This window comes from Lotus japonicus, chromosome 5 (assembly GCF_012489685.1).
Source record: "Lotus japonicus ecotype B-129 chromosome 5, LjGifu_v1.2".
In the NCBI taxonomy this organism is placed as follows: domain Eukaryota; kingdom Viridiplantae; phylum Streptophyta; class Magnoliopsida; order Fabales; family Fabaceae; genus Lotus; species Lotus japonicus.
The window spans coordinates 42,223,019-42,241,597 of NC_080045.1; the positions used below are offsets into that span (position 1 = coordinate 42,223,019).

General features: G+C 37.7%; 2 protein-coding genes across 2 annotated transcripts; both read left to right on the plus strand.

The window, feature by feature from the left end:
* The first annotated feature begins 4,760 nt into the window (after window positions 1–4,760).
* Window positions 4,761–6,297, plus strand: LOC130721421 (probable aspartic proteinase GIP2). Its single transcript, XM_057572222.1, has one exon. The coding sequence runs from the start codon at window positions 4,888–4,890 to the stop codon at window positions 6,193–6,195; it is 1,308 nt and encodes a 435-aa protein (XP_057428205.1). The 5' UTR covers window positions 4,761–4,887; the 3' UTR covers window positions 6,196–6,297.
* An 8,776-nt stretch (window positions 6,298–15,073) lies between these two features.
* Window positions 15,074–17,389, plus strand: LOC130719575 (protein FAR1-RELATED SEQUENCE 5-like). Its single transcript, XM_057570193.1, has 2 exons — window positions 15,074–15,133; window positions 15,215–17,389. Exons 1-2 carry the CDS (start codon window positions 15,074–15,076, stop codon window positions 17,387–17,389), a joined length of 2,235 nt encoding a protein of 744 aa, XP_057426176.1.
* Window positions 17,390–18,579: the final 1,190 nt, after the last annotated feature.

Consider the following 18,579-nt stretch of genomic DNA (forward strand, 5'->3'; position numbering starts at 1 on the left):
TTTATTTTTCTGTTCTGAAATATGGTACAGTCCTGGAAATGTTTCCATGAATTTACCCTTCCCATGCGAGTCCTCAAACCAAAAGAATGTATCATTCCCATCCCCAAGCCTTCTGCACAACCCATTCTCAAACCAAAAACCAGCTTCAGCCCCTACAGATGACAAAAGAAGGTCCTTCCACCAAACAGAACCACACTTATTAGATAGGTTATCACCATATTTCGCCAAAAGGACCCGACACCACAACCTCTCCTTCTCATGGAGGAGACGCCATCTCCATTTTCCCAAGAGGGAAGTGTTAAAGCTCCCCAAATCTCTCACCCTAAGGCCTCCTTCAGATTTTGGTTTGCAAATTCGATCCCATCTAACCCACACAATTTTCTTATCCTCCTCAGACCCACCCCAAAGAAATCTCAACATTAATTGTTGACACTTCTTAATTACCCCTTTGGGCATTTTAAAGAAGGAGATATAATATAAGGGGAGTGCAGATAACACACTATTTACAAGACAGATTCTCCCTCCCAAAGAAATAGTCTTACTCTTCCATCTAGAAAGCCTACCTTTGATCTTGCTCACCACTGGATCCCAAGTAGATAGCCTTCTTGGATTTGCTCCCACGGGAAGAACAAGATAAATAAATGGAACCTGCATCACTCTACAATTCAGAAGTGCAGCAAAGCGATTTGTTACTGAAGTTGGAATAGAGATACATGCAAGTTTACTCTTATGGAAGTTCACTTTCATGGCAGATACCAACTCAAAGCAGCGCATAATACACTTCAGAGTTAATAAATTATGTATTGAGGCCTCACCAACAAAAAGGGCATCATCAGCAAACTGGAGAAGCGCCACATCAACACTTGTATATTTCCCAACCTTGAACGGTCGAAAATTATTAGTTGCCACAGCCTGTTTAAGGAGTCCATTCAAACCCTCTGCAACAACAAGGAACAAAAAGGGAGCAAGGGGGTCCCCTTTCCGGATACCCTTCTCCATTCTAAATTCACTGGTAGGACTCCCATTAACAAGTACAGATACATGAGTTGATTCCAGGCAGCCAATAATCCATCTCACTCATTTTTCCCCCAAGTTAAGTCTTCTCAGCATATAGAACAAGAATTTCCACCTAATGGAGTCATATGCTTTTTCAAAATCTACCTTAAAAACAATGGAAGGAAGATTAGAACTCTTTGCTTCATGAATCACCTCACTAGCAATTACCACACTATCCAGCATCCCCCTACCACCAAGAAAGGCAAATTGATTTTCATCAATCACCTTAGGCAACACATGTTTCATTCTAGCAACAAGAATTTTAGATACAATCTTATAGGCACAACCGATCAAAGAAATAGGCCTAAAGTCACTCAGCCTTGGGGAGAGTCACATTTAGGAATTAGTGTGATAAAAGATCTATTAGTTCCTCTAGGCCATTTCTCATGTAGGTTAAAATCGTCTAGCATTCGCTTCACATCCTCCTTCAGAACCTCCTAAAATTCCTTGATGAAACTAAAATTATATCCGTCCGGTCCCGGACTTTTATTACCTTCACACTCCCATACAGCCGCTTTGATTTCATCAATGTCAAATTCTGCTGTCAAAAAAACATTATCTTCATCACAAAGTTGTTTAAAAGGGATGGCAAAAGTTGTGAACTTTTTTCTGTCAATCAGACTGCATTGCAAAGTTGATAACCAATCATGCTCTCTTGCTTGCAAAGAATTGATCTTTAATTTAGACATATTTCTCTAAAAGACCAAAGAAATAAGTCAGTTCCAATGTCTGTGTTTTTAATAGCTTTAAGTGATTCTATAGTTGTCATGCATCAAATATTCAAATGTGGTACTTCTTTATTAGTACTCTAAAAGACTTGGGTACTCATGGGGTTCTCCATTTAAAACTAGAAAATCATTTGATTAGGACTCTGGTGGTGAAATAGAAGGCTATTGTAATTAGTTTTCATTTTAACTTTTTTTCTATTCTGTTCTGTTCCCACGAGAAATCATTTGATTAGGGCTATTGACACAGTTTTACCACCCAAGTTGTTCATTAATTGAACTTGTAGTATCTCTTTGTTATGCTTCAAATTAATATTAATGAGTATGAGGCAGGGACTGACTGCCCCATCAATTGAATGATTCTTTAATAAGAGTTTAAGTTTATTAATTTGGTATATTTTTTCAAGTAGATTCAGACTTCAATTTTAATATGTGCCTCCTCATGGGATCTTGATATTGATTTTAGTCTTATGTATTATTCTATAGTATGGTTGGAAATTCTCCAGTAAGATTAGTCCAATTAACCCTTATAATTTGACCACGTGATTTCATTATTTCCTTTGTGATATACAGAACAATAACACCAGGGATCTCTTTTAGATTGGTTGTACCTGCAGAGTCAATTAGAAAGAACTATTATGGATGAAATCACATGAATAAATAAGAAGGCTGATGAATATCAAGTTTATAAACGCCAATGGAAAGGAACTGCTTTTGAAACCAAAGTTGTTTAAATCCAAAGCTCGAAAAGGAAAATTTTTAATCATAGAGGACAGCTAGATCAAGCTGTTCAAGAAGATATAGTAAGATTGCTTTTACCTTTAGAATCTCCTTTGTCTGAGTTTTTCCAACACATCATACATATATATTTTCGGCTTAATTGCACTTTTCATCCCTGATATATAGCGCTTGTGCAATTTTGGTCCCCTATGTTTAAAACGAGCAATTTTGGTACACCAAAAATTAAAACGTGATAATTAAGTCCTTCTGTTAGTTTCCTTAACTCTGTTAGCCTACGTGAACATCCACACCACCCTTGAATGGCATGGAATTGCTATCCGCACCACCCTTGAATAAAATTATAAAGTAAAAGAATTGAAATAAAATAAAAATAATACATCATTGATAAAATAAAATCACTATTCTGTAAAAAAAAATATTACGTACTGTCCAAAAAAAATAAATATATTATATAACCAAAAACAAAAAAAATTCCTATTCCTCTTCTTCACCACCACTAACCCTAACATATTTGTCTGTTGTTCTTCACCAACACCACCACTCTCTTTCGTACAACCAGCACCAACCAGCACCCGTCCGGAACCAGGATCAAACGGCAGCTTTGACCACCATCGTGCCTGTGAGTACCGTAGTTACCCCCCGACCTTCGTCCCCACCGGCGCTCAGCAACTCGCACCACTTCGTCGTCGTCGTCCCAAACGCCACAACCCATCTCCGTCGCCGCTAAATCCATGTTTTCTACCATCCGCAACTTCTCTCCACCGCATTCCTATTCTTCGATCTGCCCTCCTCAATTGGGTTTTCCCAAGGATGAAGCTTGGTTCTTCGATTTACCTCCCTCAACTGAGTTTTCATCAAGGTTCAAGCTCTCAGAGAGCTTTGATTTTTTCATGGGTTTGATGACATGTACTGTTGCTTTGATGAAGGGGGTGATAATGGTGGGTCAGAGAAAAGGGATGAAAGGGGAGGTTAAGGGGTTTCGGGTTGATGAGCGTGGGAGGGAAAGGGGGAGGGCTTTGAGGTTGATGTTGATGTTGATGTTCCTGTTGTTGGTTTTGGGTTGAATTAATTTCTGAAATTGGTTTGGGTGGTGTGTAGTTTTTGGGTTCTTCAGATGGAAAGATGAAGATGAAGCTGAGATGATGAAAGGGAATATGAATATGGGCAATGGTTTTTATTTATCTATGAGTTTTTTTAAATTAATTAAATTTATTTATTTTAATTAATTACATGGCATCATAGTGGCGCACACAGTCAGATCCACGTCGTTAATGAGCTCCACATAGACAAATGATGTTAAGGATTTGACGGAGAACTAACGGAAGGACCCAATTGTCACGTCTTAATCTTTGGTGTACCAAAATTGCTCGTTTTAAACACAGGGGACCAAAATTGCACAAGCCCTATACATTAGGGACGAAAAGTGCAATTAAGCCTATATTTTCCTTAAACCGCTGTGAAGCATTATCTTATTATTTTTCTTGGTATTTTTTTTATATATATAGAAAAATGTTATTAACACTCTCTTTTCAAAATTCACTTAAATGTCTCGAATGATAGCTTTTTTAAGTGGTAAGAGCTGAATAACATATGGGTTCGTGTTCGTGGTTTTTTATTCTCTTACATTATGGGGAGTTGTTAGCCCTCCATATTTATAAGATTATTTATAAATAAATTAATAAAAAATATATAAATATTAGATTTTACTTATCTTAAATGTGATTGGTTCACACCATAAATTATATAACCTATAGTTTTTTGATGAGTCATATAACCCGTTATTATTAGGAGTTCAAGTTTACTACATAAAAGCACGACGCGGCTGATAGGCAAATGTTAAGTCAAAAACAAGAAACTAATGTCATCATACCAATTAAATAATAGAACTAGGAAGCAACATCGGGAATTGGGTTTGGAGCCCCACCCCTTAGGCTTTGCACCCCACTTTATTAAATACGGAATTTAAAGTTTCGTATCAATACGGAAAATAAAATTCCGTATCTATTTTAATATCAAATGAGTGGTTGAAAATGTGACACGCATACTTAAATACAATACGGAATTTTAAGTTCCGTATTCAATATGAAGAATACGGAACTTTAAATTCCGTATTTGATAAAGTGGGGTGCCAAGCCCAATAGGTGGGGTGCTAAACCCAACTCCCAGCAACATCCAGTAACATGCATCGAGCTACTTGACGAGGTTCACATGTGAGTTGTCTTTGCGGTACCGCTCCACTTCATTTTCCGACAAATAAACAAACAACACTGGCACTCTAATTCCACCTATAAATATAGGTCTCTCTGCCACTTCACTATCATTTCCAACTTCAGATTAATTTCCATATACAGTCACACACACAGCCATGGGCATGGCTAACAAATATTCCAACTATCAAAATCTATTCATCTGCACTCTCCTCTTCCTATTCTCTACTACTGCATTACTTACTCAGGCCAAAACATCTTTCAGGCCCAAAGCCCTTGTTGTGCCAGTCACAAAAGATGCCTCCACACTCCAATACCTCACTAAAATCAACCAAAGAACCCCACAAGTTCCAGTAAAACTTGTCGTCGATCTCGGAGGCAATTTCTTGTGGGTCGACTGTGATACCAACTACACCTCCTCAACCTACCGCCCAGCACGCTGCAAATCCACCCAGTGCTCCCTGGCCAAATCCATCGGCTGCGGTACCTGCTTCTCATCCCCCAAGCCTGGCTGCAACAACAACACCTGCAGCCTCCTCCCGGGCAACACCGTCACCGAACACTCCACCATCGGCGAGGTCGCCCAAGATACTCTCTCAATCCAGTCCACCAACGGCCTCACACCCGGCCGAATCGCCACCGTCTCGAACTTCCTCTTCACCTGCGGGTCGACCTTTTTACTAAAAGGACTCAAAAAAGGTGTTTCTGGCATGGCCGGCCTCGGCCGGACGAAAATCGCGCTGCCGTCGCAATTCTCCTCCGCATTCAGCTTCCACCGCAAGTTCGCAATCTGCTTATCTTCATCAACCGGCGTAGTTTTCTTCGGGGACGGGCCTTATGTTCTCCTCCCCAACGTCGACGCCTCTAAAGGCCTCTCGTTCACGCCGCTGCTAACCAACTCGGTGAGCACCTCCTCCGCCGAGTATTTCATCGGCGTGAAATCAATCGTGATTGATGGAAAAACGGTTACCGTTAAATCGAGTTTGTTAGCCATTGACAATAACAGCGTTGGTGGAACCAAGATCAGCACGGTGAATCCTTACACGGTTCTCGAGGATTCTATTTTCAAGGCGGTTACGAAGGCGTTTATCAACGCGTCTGTGGCTAGGAACATTAAGAGGGTGGCGGCGGTTAAGCCGTTTAAGGTTTGCTTCAGCGGTAAGGGCGTGGGGAGTACGCGGTTGGGTGCGGCGGTGCCTACGGTGGAGTTTGTGATGCAGAATGGTGTGACGTGGTATGTTTTTGGAGCGAACTCGGTGGTAGATGTGCATAATGATGGTAGTGTTTTGTGTCTTGGGTTTGTGAACGGTGGGAAGAATGCGAGGACTTCGATTGTGATTGGTGGGTATCAGCTGGAGAATAATCTGGTGCAGTTTGATTTGGCTGCGTCTAGATTGGGGTTCAGCTCTTTGCTCTATGGAAGGCAAACCACATGTGCCAACTTCAACTTCACCTCCACGGTGTAAACGGGCCAAGGGTTTATGGATGAATATATGCTCTTTGAATAATTAATTTGTGTTGTACTTTTTGATTTGATTTTCGTTGAGGATAAGGGCTATTAAATTCATCGGTACACTTTGATTAATTAATCAGTGTGATTTGATTTTCATTGATGATAAATTGCATTTAAATTCCTGTATGGAGGCTTGACAATTAATGTAGGTTTGAATTTGTCCTAAACTTAGCTAGATTTGCGGAGGTTTTTAGGACATTCATTCTATTGCCTATGTTTTTTTCTTCTTAGTTCTTATCACTATACATGTGTACTTGTACTGTAATATGTGTTTTATCAAAATTTTTTTGGCTTAATTGCACTTTTGGTCCCCCACGAATAACAAATGTGCATTTTTTGTCATAAACGTTTGAAAATAGCAGAATTAGTCCCACACGTTTGTCTCCGTTAGCATTTTTGGTCTCTCCGTTAAAATTCTAACAGAAGTTACTTATTGCACCCCCATTTTACTATTCTCACTCGTCACTAGGACCAAAAATGCACATTTATCATTTGTGGTGACCAAAAGTGCAATTAATTTTAAAAAATAAAAAAACCAAGAAACCCATCAACCACTTCTTCTTATTCTTCTTCTCCCAATTCCCATCTCTCCTTATGCTATGTTATATGTCCATACCCAAGTATAGGTTCATCATTAACTTCCAATGAGAACCTGTAAGAAAAAATAAGTATAAGTTTGAAACACTCGTATCTCACATGTTTGTGCATGATGAGTACTTGCAGGCCCTGGCAAAAAAGACTTGCAACCATGTGTGTGAATGGATAAAAGATGTGGAAAATGAAATATTTTTGCTAGGAGCTAGCCCCTTTTCATGGTGATTCCCATGCAAATACTGTAAACATGTACAATAATTTTAATTTAATACAATGATACCAACAAGAAGTGGAAGCAATTGTGGATCATTAAATGGAAATATTTCTCTAATCATTTAAGAACTTGATGGAGAAGAAGAAGTGGTTGGTGGGTTTCTTGGTTTTTTTATTTTTTAGGCTTAATTGCATTTTTGGTCCCCCACGAATGATAAATGTGCATTTATAGTCCCAGTGAGGGGTGAAAATAGTAAAATGGGGTGCAATAAGTAACTTCTGTTAGAATTTTAGCGGAGGGGACCAAAAACGCTAACGGAGTCAAACGTGTGGGACTGATTCTGCTATTTTCAAACGTTTAGGACAAAAAATGCACATTTATCATTCGTGGGGGATCAAAAATGCAATTAAGCCATTTTTTTTTTTGAGATTTTGCTTCAACCATGAGTTCTTAGTTATTAGTTCTTAGCACTATTCATCAGGTCTCACAATATCATTATATTATTAATATTTTTTATTTTCATATGATTTTGATTTAAATTAAAATGCTAATTCAATACTTAAATTATATCAGTTGATGAATGGGAGAGAAAAAAATAATTTTTTATGTTAAGAACTCAAAAAGTAAAACTCTTTATATAAGAAGTAGTTCTTATTTTTAAGAACTAAGAACTCAACGTCAGCCTCCTCTAAAAGTTAAGAACTAAATTCTCAGTTCCTAGCTCAGAAATAAGAACTAAGAAACTTGCATTGGAAATGCTCTAAGAACCAAATCACCAATGCACATCCCCTAAGCAGTGGCGGATCCAGGACCCCGAGATCAGGGGGTTCAAATTTTTCAAGATTGAAGCAGCTCAATCTGAACTATGTTGTCAGTATTGAAATAAGTATGCATCAGACAATAAGTATGCATCAGAACTATGTTGTCAGTATTGGAATACACAAATATGATTATAGTGTATGATTATAGCAAAAATTTCAAAATTTATTTGCAAAGAACATAACTTTACTAAAACTCCATTTGCCTCATAAACTGAGAACATCTAAAACCTGTGATTATAGAAAACCTATTATGACATTTGAGAAAATCAATTTAGGGAAATCAAGCTTGAGATGAAATCAAGCTTGAGAAAGGAGAAGAGAAAGGAAATCAATTTAACCATTTAGGGTTAGGGTAATCAGCCATACCTGGAAGACCAAATTATGGCTATATAATGCTTTACTATGCTCAAAGCAAACAGACAAAATAACATGGATTTCCTACACTGGAAGACCAAATTACTAATATTTACCATAACAGATCAATCCTCAATTATTTACCCAATTCATCACTAGTCCAGGATAAGAAAGCATAACAGACCAAATTAATATTTACCCAATTCATCAATGAGCAATAACACGGAGAAACTCATTCCAATTTCTAAACACATGACTCACATGAAAAAACAAAAAACAGAACACAAGCATGCCAAGACAATCTTAAACCAAGAAGAAATTGAACAAAAAAAGAAACACGGTACCGGTACTAAAAGTAAAAACATAAAGCACAAATGCACAATACCATACCAGTATACCTATGATTATGAATCTGGGATTTTGAAATTATGCAGTGAGAGAATAAAACAGAAGCACAATATGCACTACCAGGGAAAAAACAAGTATGTTACATAGGGAAGAATCAGAAATTATGGTTAGGAAAAACATAAATTAGAAGAATTAGAAGATACTAACAGATGCAGTGAGAAGAATTTGAAGATTATAACATTTATAAATTAGGGGAAAAACATAAATTAGGGTTAGGAAAAAAATCAGCCATGCCCATACCTGTAGAAATTAGAACCGCAGAGGCACAGCCAAAGCAGGGGCGCACGACTGGAGAGTGGCACGTGGTGGTGCGGCGGCGGCCGGCGTGGTGGTGGGCGGTGGTGGTGCTTGGGAAATCAGAGAATGAGAGCGTGAGGGCAAAGTGCGTGCATGGTGATTGTTAGAGGAGAGAGATCTGACTAGTGACTATAGTGTGAGAGAGAGGAGTTGGGGTCTAGGGTGCAATATTAAATTTTCAGGGGGTTCAAAAAAAACTATTAGAGGGGTAGGTTGATTTTTTTTTTTTTCAGGGGGTTCAACTGAACCCCCGGGCCCTATGTGGGTCCGCCCCTGCCCCTAAGAACCAAGATGCATTTTAATTTGGCTTTTATAAAAAGGAACAGAGGGAGTAATTATTTTACTGCTGGCCAATTTTAATGTTAGACGTGTATTAATGGCAACCACCAGCGGAAGGGACCATCAAGTTCAATTTTGACGCGTTCTCGAGGGTTAACTCAAGTAGTAAGAGTTAGGGAACATAAGAATTGGGTGGGCAGGATTCGAACCCTGAGGAGAAATTAATTTCCTGACATTACTACAACTACAATTTTCCTATCAAAAAAAAAATTATTTTTGACGCTTCCTTTTTGCTCCACCAGCGACGCAAGTATGGGGTGGTGGCACACAATGCTCGTGTGAATGTAATGGCATCTGCGACTTCGACACCTTTACTTGTAGAGAGGTTTTGAGTATGAGGTGGACGATATCTCTCGTTGTTGAATTGGGGTTTTGTCGTGTGAGTTTTGAGACCGAACTTGGAGGAGAGGTGTGGCTGGTCTTTGAGATTTAGATTGTGTTATTAGAGATTCTCATTTATTTCTTTCTACTTTCGAATTGTTTTCTTTTTATTTTGTCATACGTTAAGGTAATTCTGTGGCGGATTTTTAGTTAGAAACCCTAACACTTATAATGAGTCAATGTGGGTAGAGGAAGTTCTTTTAGTTCGGGTTTCAAGTGTGAACTCAACTTTTGTACTTCTCGTACTTTTCTTCAATATATTCTTAATTGCCTATAAAAAAATGTGAACTCAAATGTAATGGCTTCATTGCTTAACGGCTTTTAATATATCTAGGTTTATTTTAAAAAGAATAATTATTAAGATTATTTCCACCTCGAGTAAGCAGCGGTTTATAAACTCCATTGACAATCAAAATCAGTAATCGGTGGTATATAAACTTCATTGGCATCAAAATCAGTAAGCGGTGGTTAATAAACTTTCTCGGGTTAAAACAAGAGTACATTGATTGGAGCTACAACTTGACCATTTTTAATTGTAAAAATGTTGAACACAATGCTACCAGAGCAGTTTTGGCACCACCATCAAGTATTGTTAATCTATGTGCGATGATGCACCCACACGGTGGTGAGCTGGAATCACTGACCAGATCTAAGAATGGTCAACAATGTCCGACGGAAACAATAGTATACAATAGAGAATACACTGCAGATGCTTTCCTTGTTATAAAATATATATTTTGCTACTTGCTAGATATGGCTGCTTATTAAAAGAGTGTTCATAGACATATAGAATCATTAACCCGTCCAATAAATTGAAACACCATACATTCAATTCACTGTCATTCTTTTCTTTATATCTACAACAATTCCCTTACTTTTCTATATATTAAACTCCCGCATGTATTGCATGCACAAATTGTCAGCTTCGCATCCATCTATAAATGGGTATAAATGAATGTGAGAGGATTCGATTCTAGAACTTTAGGGTGATAAAAAGTTATTTAGCACTTGAGCTATATAGTTATATATAATGTGAATTTTTTTAGGTTTAATGGTCAAATTAGTCCCTGAGTTTGTATGCGAGTATGATTTTAGTCCCTCTTAGGAAAAATGACGTTTAGTGGCGGTCAGAAACCGCCAATAATCGTAAAAATGACTGCAACTAAATTTCATTTTTCTTCAGAGGGATTAAAATCAAATTTTCTTACAACATCAGGAACTAATTTTACTATTAACCCTTTTTTATAAATATATTTAAATTTTATATGTTAAATTGAAATTGAAATATTTAAATTATTTTTTTCATCTTTTTCTTCTTCTTGTAAAACCCAAATTTCAGACTTGGATATAAATAATTATTTTAATTATTTTTCCAACCCAAGAGTAGAACCGGTTTAACCGCAAAATGACCTTGTAAAGGATAATGCTGTTTTGGACGACTTGACGAAGAATAACGTTCAGGAAATTGCTTGAGGATAGTACTGTGTTCAGTATAAGAGTTAGCACGAGCCATTTCCACACCCGACTAAGGTCGAGAGTGTCTGAAAAAGGCTATTTCCACTCTTAAAGCATTGTTTAATCGAAATTCAAAATTCTTGGAAAAATAAGAAGTTCTCTTTATTTTTCCCTCGACTACCGTTTCATTTCAGAACTCTGGACTGTACGCACGATAGGTTTCACTTGTCGGAAGTCCGACGACGCAAAATTCTATTCTCTCAAGACTTTAAATTTCAACACTGAATGAAGACTTTTTCTATTCGGAGCTTCTAACGAAGTTTCCATCCGCGTTGCCAAATTTCTTTCGACGTTTCCAACCTTTCTTCAGAAGGAAGTTTTGTCATCCGACTTTCACAGCAAAAAGTAGTTTTTCGGAGTATTTTAACTCACACCGCTTTTGGATCGTTTTCTTCAAATTCAAGAGACTTGTCTTAAGTTCTGGAATTCTGTCGCCAGAATCTCGCTTAGAATTCACAGATGAACGTACTGCAAAAATCGGAATCGCGAAATATTCATTTTCCCGCGATTTCTCTCTCCTATAAATAGAAAAAAATAAACAAAAAAACTTGTCATTTCCCATGGGTGTGGCCACGAGCAAGGAGGAAGAGAGGGAGAGGGAGAACTTCGCCGTTTCTTGACAGATCTTCGAGCTGTTTGTCTCTACTTCACGGCACAGAGGTATTCTACTCACTTCTTACCTTTGATCATTCTTTTTATCGCGTTTCTTTATCTCTTTCTGAGCTCCTAGTTTCGAGCTTTTACCAAGATTGTGCGATTTTCTCGATTTTTCTTTTGAACTACCTTCTACTACTACCCAACAAGCTAAATCTCTCACCGATGCGCGCCGATTTCGATCGAGTCGCCGTAGATCTGAAAAACGGTATAAAAACCCATTTACTCACATATTGAAACTTTTTGATTAAAAAGCCACAATCCGACTTTGCGGCCTTAGGATTAGTTGCTATAAATGTCGTTGTGAACGACTCCATCAATTTTGTTTTTCAAAGTTTCAACTTTGAGTTTTTGAGCTTTAATTTTGGACCAAAGTGCCCCCCTAACTAGTCGTATATCGACCCGCTCGTTCTAAATTTTTTCCGACAGTTTCCTTGCCCTAGTTTTACCGTAAAACTACCTAGGAATTAAATTAGATCGAAGAAAAAGCGCCGAAACACTAAATTGGAGAGTGGCCGAGACCTATTTGTGTTAGGACAGTGATGAAACTCAAATCTGGGCAAGGTTGGCCTTATGCTTACTGTAGCCCTTCGAGTCGCCGAAATTTTGGCTTTGGTTTCGTGTCATTCCGAGTTCTATAGCTCGAGTTATGCGCATTTTAGTGAGCAAAGGTAAATATTAGAATTTCTGTTTGGTTTCACGAGTCAAAACTTACCCATTCGGGGAAACTCTTCCATTCACGTTAGAATGTTGTACTCTGATACTTCGTGAGCGTTGTCGAACATTAGTTAGGATTGTTTCGACTGTATCGACTTGTTTTGATTCATTATTGCTTTGTTTGCTCAAAGGTTCAATTGTGGAAACTTTGGGGTTGACTGAACAAGCTTGTGAGCGAGACCTGCACCGCGAGACTGGAACAACTCGAGGTTAAAGCAACTTACTTACTAGCTATTATATTGTAGGCGTCGATAAATTCGACTTGAATATTGCTTGATATTGAATATTGCTTGGATATTGTTTATCGCTTTGAACTGGGAAATGTTTTCTGGAGGCTTCGGCCGAGTGAACTTATATGAGACGTGTGTCTCCGTTTTCTGAGAGGCTTTGGCCGCTTTCTAATGGATAGGACAGGGTTATGTTTACAGCACTGCATTATTGATTCATCGCTCTATAGAGCTTGATGCATTTGTGTTTATGATTAAATTGTGCTGATTATATTAGTGCATTTGATACGACTTCCGGAGTGTAGAATACATTTACCTTCGTCATGACAATGACGGGTTTGTTTTGGGAATGTTTGTTAGGTCGAACCAAGGTTCGAACCTTTATTGCTTTAGGGAATCGAGATCTTCTCGGGGTTTCTTTTTGGGATAATGGGAACTTTAAATTTATAGAGTTTTGGACCGAAAATAATCATAATCTGTTTTATATAAATAAATTCATAATATATTTATTAAGAATATAACGCTTTTAATTAATGATGACAATTTGATGGAAAAGACTTAGGAATGAAATTGAGTTTGGAAAACAGGAATGGGTCGGTGATCCTAGTTTTAGGAACGTTATTTTGAAAGGTTTTGGAAAATGAGAATTGGATTTTGAAATTAACAACATAATGCACTAACTTACGATGAAACCTTTTACCTAATAAGAGAACTATTTTTAAGGGAACTCATATTATGGAAAAGAATTTGTAGACGGGCTTAGCCAAGGATTTGAGCGTTAGTGAGGTACCTAGTAGAGTACTCTTGGTGTAGCAAGATTTGACGGTCAACCGTGTAGAGTTGCATCGTCCCTGACTATACTTGGCACAACAGGACGTGACGGTCAACCGCGTAGAGTTGTATCGTTCCTGTTGATGTCTGGCATAGCAAGCAGGAATGGTTAAACCCGTAGGGTCACAACCGACTTGACTATAGCCTAAGTTTCTCATTGTAGAAGCCTTTGGTCAATGAACCAATTTTTACATGTGAGGACGAATCGTTGTTTTGCTAATCATATTGCACTCATGCATACACGCGATGAAGTGCCAAGCGGAGTACTTCGGTATAGCAGGAAGCAACGATCAGCTGTGTAGAGTTGAATCGGTCCTGACTATACCTGGCACAACAGGAAGTGACGGTCATCCGTGTAGAGTTGTATCGTCCCTGTTGATGTTCGGCATAACAAGTAGAAATGGTCAAACCATGTAGAGTTTGCACCGTCTTGACTATAGCCAAAGGTGATAAGCGACACCCGAGCAGAAATGGTTAAACACGAGGCCAGTGTTACGACCGTCTCGAGGTGCCCAACCTTTAAGTGGCAATACCGTTGGTTTGTCCCGTCGCCAAGTAGAGTGACGTTATTCGGATTTGTGTCAGCATATTCTGCATTGGCACACCATGCATCTTATTATGATTGACGTTGCATGACATATCATGCCCTTTAATTATATGTGTTTAGATGTTGATGATCGGATTATTATTAGGGGTTTGATAACATGCTATGTATATACCTTAGGGTAGGCAACACAGAACTTATACGTATATATACAACATATATATATAGGGAGCATATCAGGTGAGAGGAGTGGTTTATAATGAGAGATGAGAGGAATAATTAATAACCCTTGGATCAAAATAAAGGGTTCAGATTAATTCTCACTTTTAAGTTCTCACGTGACCACCTCTCTCTTCAATTCATTCTTTTCACACATACGCACACCATCGTTCGTTCTCTCCCCAGAAACACGACTCGTGAGTTCACTTCATCTTCTCCGCCGCCGGGCAGAATTACACGACCCGTCACTGCCTTCTTCTCCGACGATTTCACTTCATCCTCTCGCCGTCGGGCAACGTCTCCTTCCGTCCTCGGCCACGACGACGTTTCTGCCCACTCCACCCTCGCAGCGTTTCGGAGGACCAAGGCTCTATTTCGCTCCACCGTCCTTTCGAGTGATGATCAAGTTTTATTCCCAGGTTTCCCCCTTTCGATTTTTTAACATCTTCCACTGAACTTCATTGCTTTTCATTGCAAAATCTGAGTAAAAGGGTATTAAGTTACATTAATGCTTCCAAAATTGACTGTTTCTTGGCTGAAAATGTTCCCACTGTATGCATTTTATATATTTCAATTGACTCTTATCTTTGTAATGCATCCCACGTATATGCCCTTTTTGAATAATCTCATCCCACTTGTTCTGAATTAGTTATTATTTTCTCAATTTTAATTGGTAAATACAATGAGCTAATTGGGCGACATTGCTATATGCAGGAATGAGTAGAATTGTATCCCCATTAAGGATGGATTCTGCCCTCAACAGCTCAATTGAAGAGGTACAAAGCTCTCTACACTATGTTACTATATTCAGTTTTGTGTAATTAAGTTATTTTTTCTTATATGGTAATGTTTTTTAGGAAAACGAATGGGTGCCAACTTGTGCTGAAGAATTAAAGCCGAAGGTTGGACAACAATTCAATACATTAGAAGAAGGTGAAGAGTTTTACAAAAGGTATGCACATAATGCTGGATTTAGTGTTCGCTGCTCATCTGAAACTAAAGACAAAAATGGCGTGAAGCGCTGGAAGTATTTTGTTTGCTCAAAAGAAGGTTACCTACCAAATAAGACAGAAAGTGTGGTGCAAAGTGAATCCACAGTTAAGCTTAAGGCTAGAAGAAGGAGTCTAACAAGAGAAGGATGCTATGCAAGGGCTGTTTTCAAACTGGTAGAGGAAGGTAAATATGAACTTAATAAATTTCATGAAAGTCATACACATGCACTTGCTTCACCTATGAAGAGACAATTTTTACGATCAGCAAGAAAAGTGAATCCTGTGCACAAGAGTTTATTGCGTGCATATAATAGAGCAAATATTGGGCCTTCGAAAACTTACCACTTGTTGAAAGAGCAATTTGGGGGTTATCAAAATGTTGGATGCACACAAAGAGATCTTCAGAATTACTCAAGAGATTTAAAGACTTTAATTAAAGATTCTGATGCTCATGTATTTATTGACAACTTTAGAAGGAAGCAAGAATTAAATCCATCCTTCTATTATGCTTATGATGTAGATGGAGAAGGTAGATTAAAATGTGTTTTTTGGGCAGACGGTCTTTCTAGAAAAAATTATTCTTTATTTGGGGATGTTGTTTCATTTGATACTACTTATGAGACAAATAGATATTCAATGATTTTTGCACCATTTACTGGAGTAAACCATCATAGGCAATGTGTTACTTTTGGAGCAGCATTTTTAGCAGATGAGAAAGCTGATTCATTCATTTGGTTGTTTGAAAAATTTTTAGAAGCCATGGGTCACCATCAACCAAACATTATAATAACAGATCAAGATCCTGCAATGAAAGTAGCTATAGAGAAGATTTTTAATCATTCTGCTCATAGATTTTGTATGTGGCACATTATGAAGAAAGTTTCTGAAAAAGTTGGTGTTTCATTGAATGCCAATGAGGAGTTCAACACTGATTTCAAGTCATGTATTTGGAGATCGGAGACAGCAAATGAATTTGAAACAACATGGAAATCTATCATTATTAGATTTCAATTACAAAAGAATGATTGGCTCTCACATATGTATGATATTCGAAGCATGTGGATCCCAGCTTACTTTAAAGATATTTTTTTAGCTGGGATATTGAGAACAACCTCAAGATCAGAAAGTGAGAATTCTTTCTATGGTAAATTTTTGAATCCTAATGTTAGTTTGGTTGAATTTTGGATGAGATTTGATTCTGCTATCGAAGCACAGAGGCAAAAGGAACTACTTGCAGATAATGATTCACTTCACTCACAACCAAAACTGAAGTTGAATCGCAATTTAGAAAAGCATGGATCAAATGTTTATACTCATGAGAACTTTTATAAGTTTCAGAAAGAGTTATGGATTGCATGTGTGGATTGTGGAGTTGAAAGCAAGAAAGAGGAGGGTGGACTGGAAATATTGCATATAATCGATAACAGTCACGCCAATGCTAAAATGCGAGAAGTGGCTTATAATCCTTCTAATCACAATGCAGAATGCTCTTGCAAAATGTATCAATCTCAAGGAATACCTTGTAGACACATACTTTGTGTTCTAAAAGGGAAAGGATTAAATGAGATCCCAAGTAATTACATTTTAAATAGGTGGACTAAGTTGGCAAATAGAAAACCTATTTTTGATACTGCTGAGAATGCATTGGAAATGTGTTCTAAACCAGAAAATGAGAGGAAGATCATTTCAGATGTATGGGATCACTTATTCAAGTGTGTGGAGAAGGCGGGAAATAGTAAAGAAAAATTGCTTTTCGTGATGAATGGAGTTATTGACATTGAAAAGCAATTGAACGAGTTTGAAGAGAATCCTGAACAAGATATGGCTGATGACTTGCAAACTTTTGTTGGATCCAATATTCCTAAAGAAGTGGAAATCCTTCCCCCACGGGTTTCAAAAACAAAGGGAAGTGGAAGACGAATCAAAGGTGGAAAAGAGAAGGCTGTAGAACAACAACAGAAAAGAACAAGGCTTTGTAGAACTTGTGGCGAACATGGAATTCATGACAGTCGTAACTGTCCCTCAAAAGCATCTTCCTAGTTTTGGTAAGAAACTTTCGTATATGATTTCAATTACTTCTTTCTGCTTTTTTGTTCTTGTTTTTTAAAAACTTTCTAACTAAGAATCTTGTTTGTTATTAAACAGGGGATTTTGTGTTGCTTCTTCTTATTTCACATGCAAATAGATGTGTTTGTTGTCAAAAGGGAAGAATGGCATGAAAAGAAGACGTAAAAGAGAACTCAATTCAAGTAGAAGAAGTCAATTCAACCTTCAAGTTTGGACATTTTGGAGTTTAAAAGAACACGTCAATTCAATGTTTTAAATAGGAAATTGATTTTGGATTTTTCATTATGTTGTAGACAATGGTGATAGCTCATTGAAGATGAATTGTACTCAGGGATCTCATGCTATGGATCATTTAGTTTAGTAGCTTTGTTTAGAGTTGAAGTTTGAAATAATTGCTTCTCATGTGTTATTGAGACTGATACATTGACCATGTGCTAGAAGTGCAGATTATGAATTAGACTTGCCAGAACTTCTCTTCATCCCAGTATTTATGCATTCCTCTGTACTAGCAGAGTGTATATTTAGATTTAAGGTAAATTTATTGATGATCTGGGACAAATGAAATGAAGTAAAAGTTTTCAAAGTTGCTCCATAATCATTTGATATTGGGGAAGCAAAACAACTTTCACAGTTATGGGCAAAAAGAAAAAATTAACATCCATTTCATTACAAAATCATAACTTGAAATCATTAGTCACTTGATACAACATAAGCAACTTTCACATTTGTGGATCAATATTTATAAAGACTGGAAACTTTTTTTTTTTGATAAACAAAATTGTATTAAAGAGGTACTAGGGGTACCTCAACCCATGGTGTGTACAAGGGACTCAAGTAACAGAGAAACAAGAGAAGAACCAGAAAAATATGTTACAAAAAAGACAGCAGCCTATTGTTGTTCAGCAATCATGAGGAATACACTTATAACCCAGCAGATCAATTCATGGGGAATACATCTCATGGGGAGACCACTGTATAAACTAATACATTGTCACCAAGTATAAACCAATTCATAACCTAATACATTGTCACCAAGTATAAACTATCAACATTAGTTAACTGTCATAGGACTCTTCCATTAGCTTCCAAAGATGCACCATTGCATTAAATCACTTCAATCTGAGATGCTGATTCATTCTCTAAGGCTTCATTGAATCACTTGA

Coding starts and splice junctions, on each gene's coding strand:
- LOC130721421 (XM_057572222.1), top strand. CDS start 4,888: ATGGGCATGGCTAACAAATATTCCAACTATCAAAATCTATTCATCTGC.
- LOC130719575 (XM_057570193.1), top strand. CDS start 15,074: ATGAGTAGAATTGTATCCCCATTAAGGATGGATTCTGCCCTCAACAGC. Junction 15,134..15,214: donor TCAACAGCTCAATTGAAGAG/GTACAAAGCTCT, acceptor AATGTTTTTTAG/GAAAACGAATGGGTGCCAAC.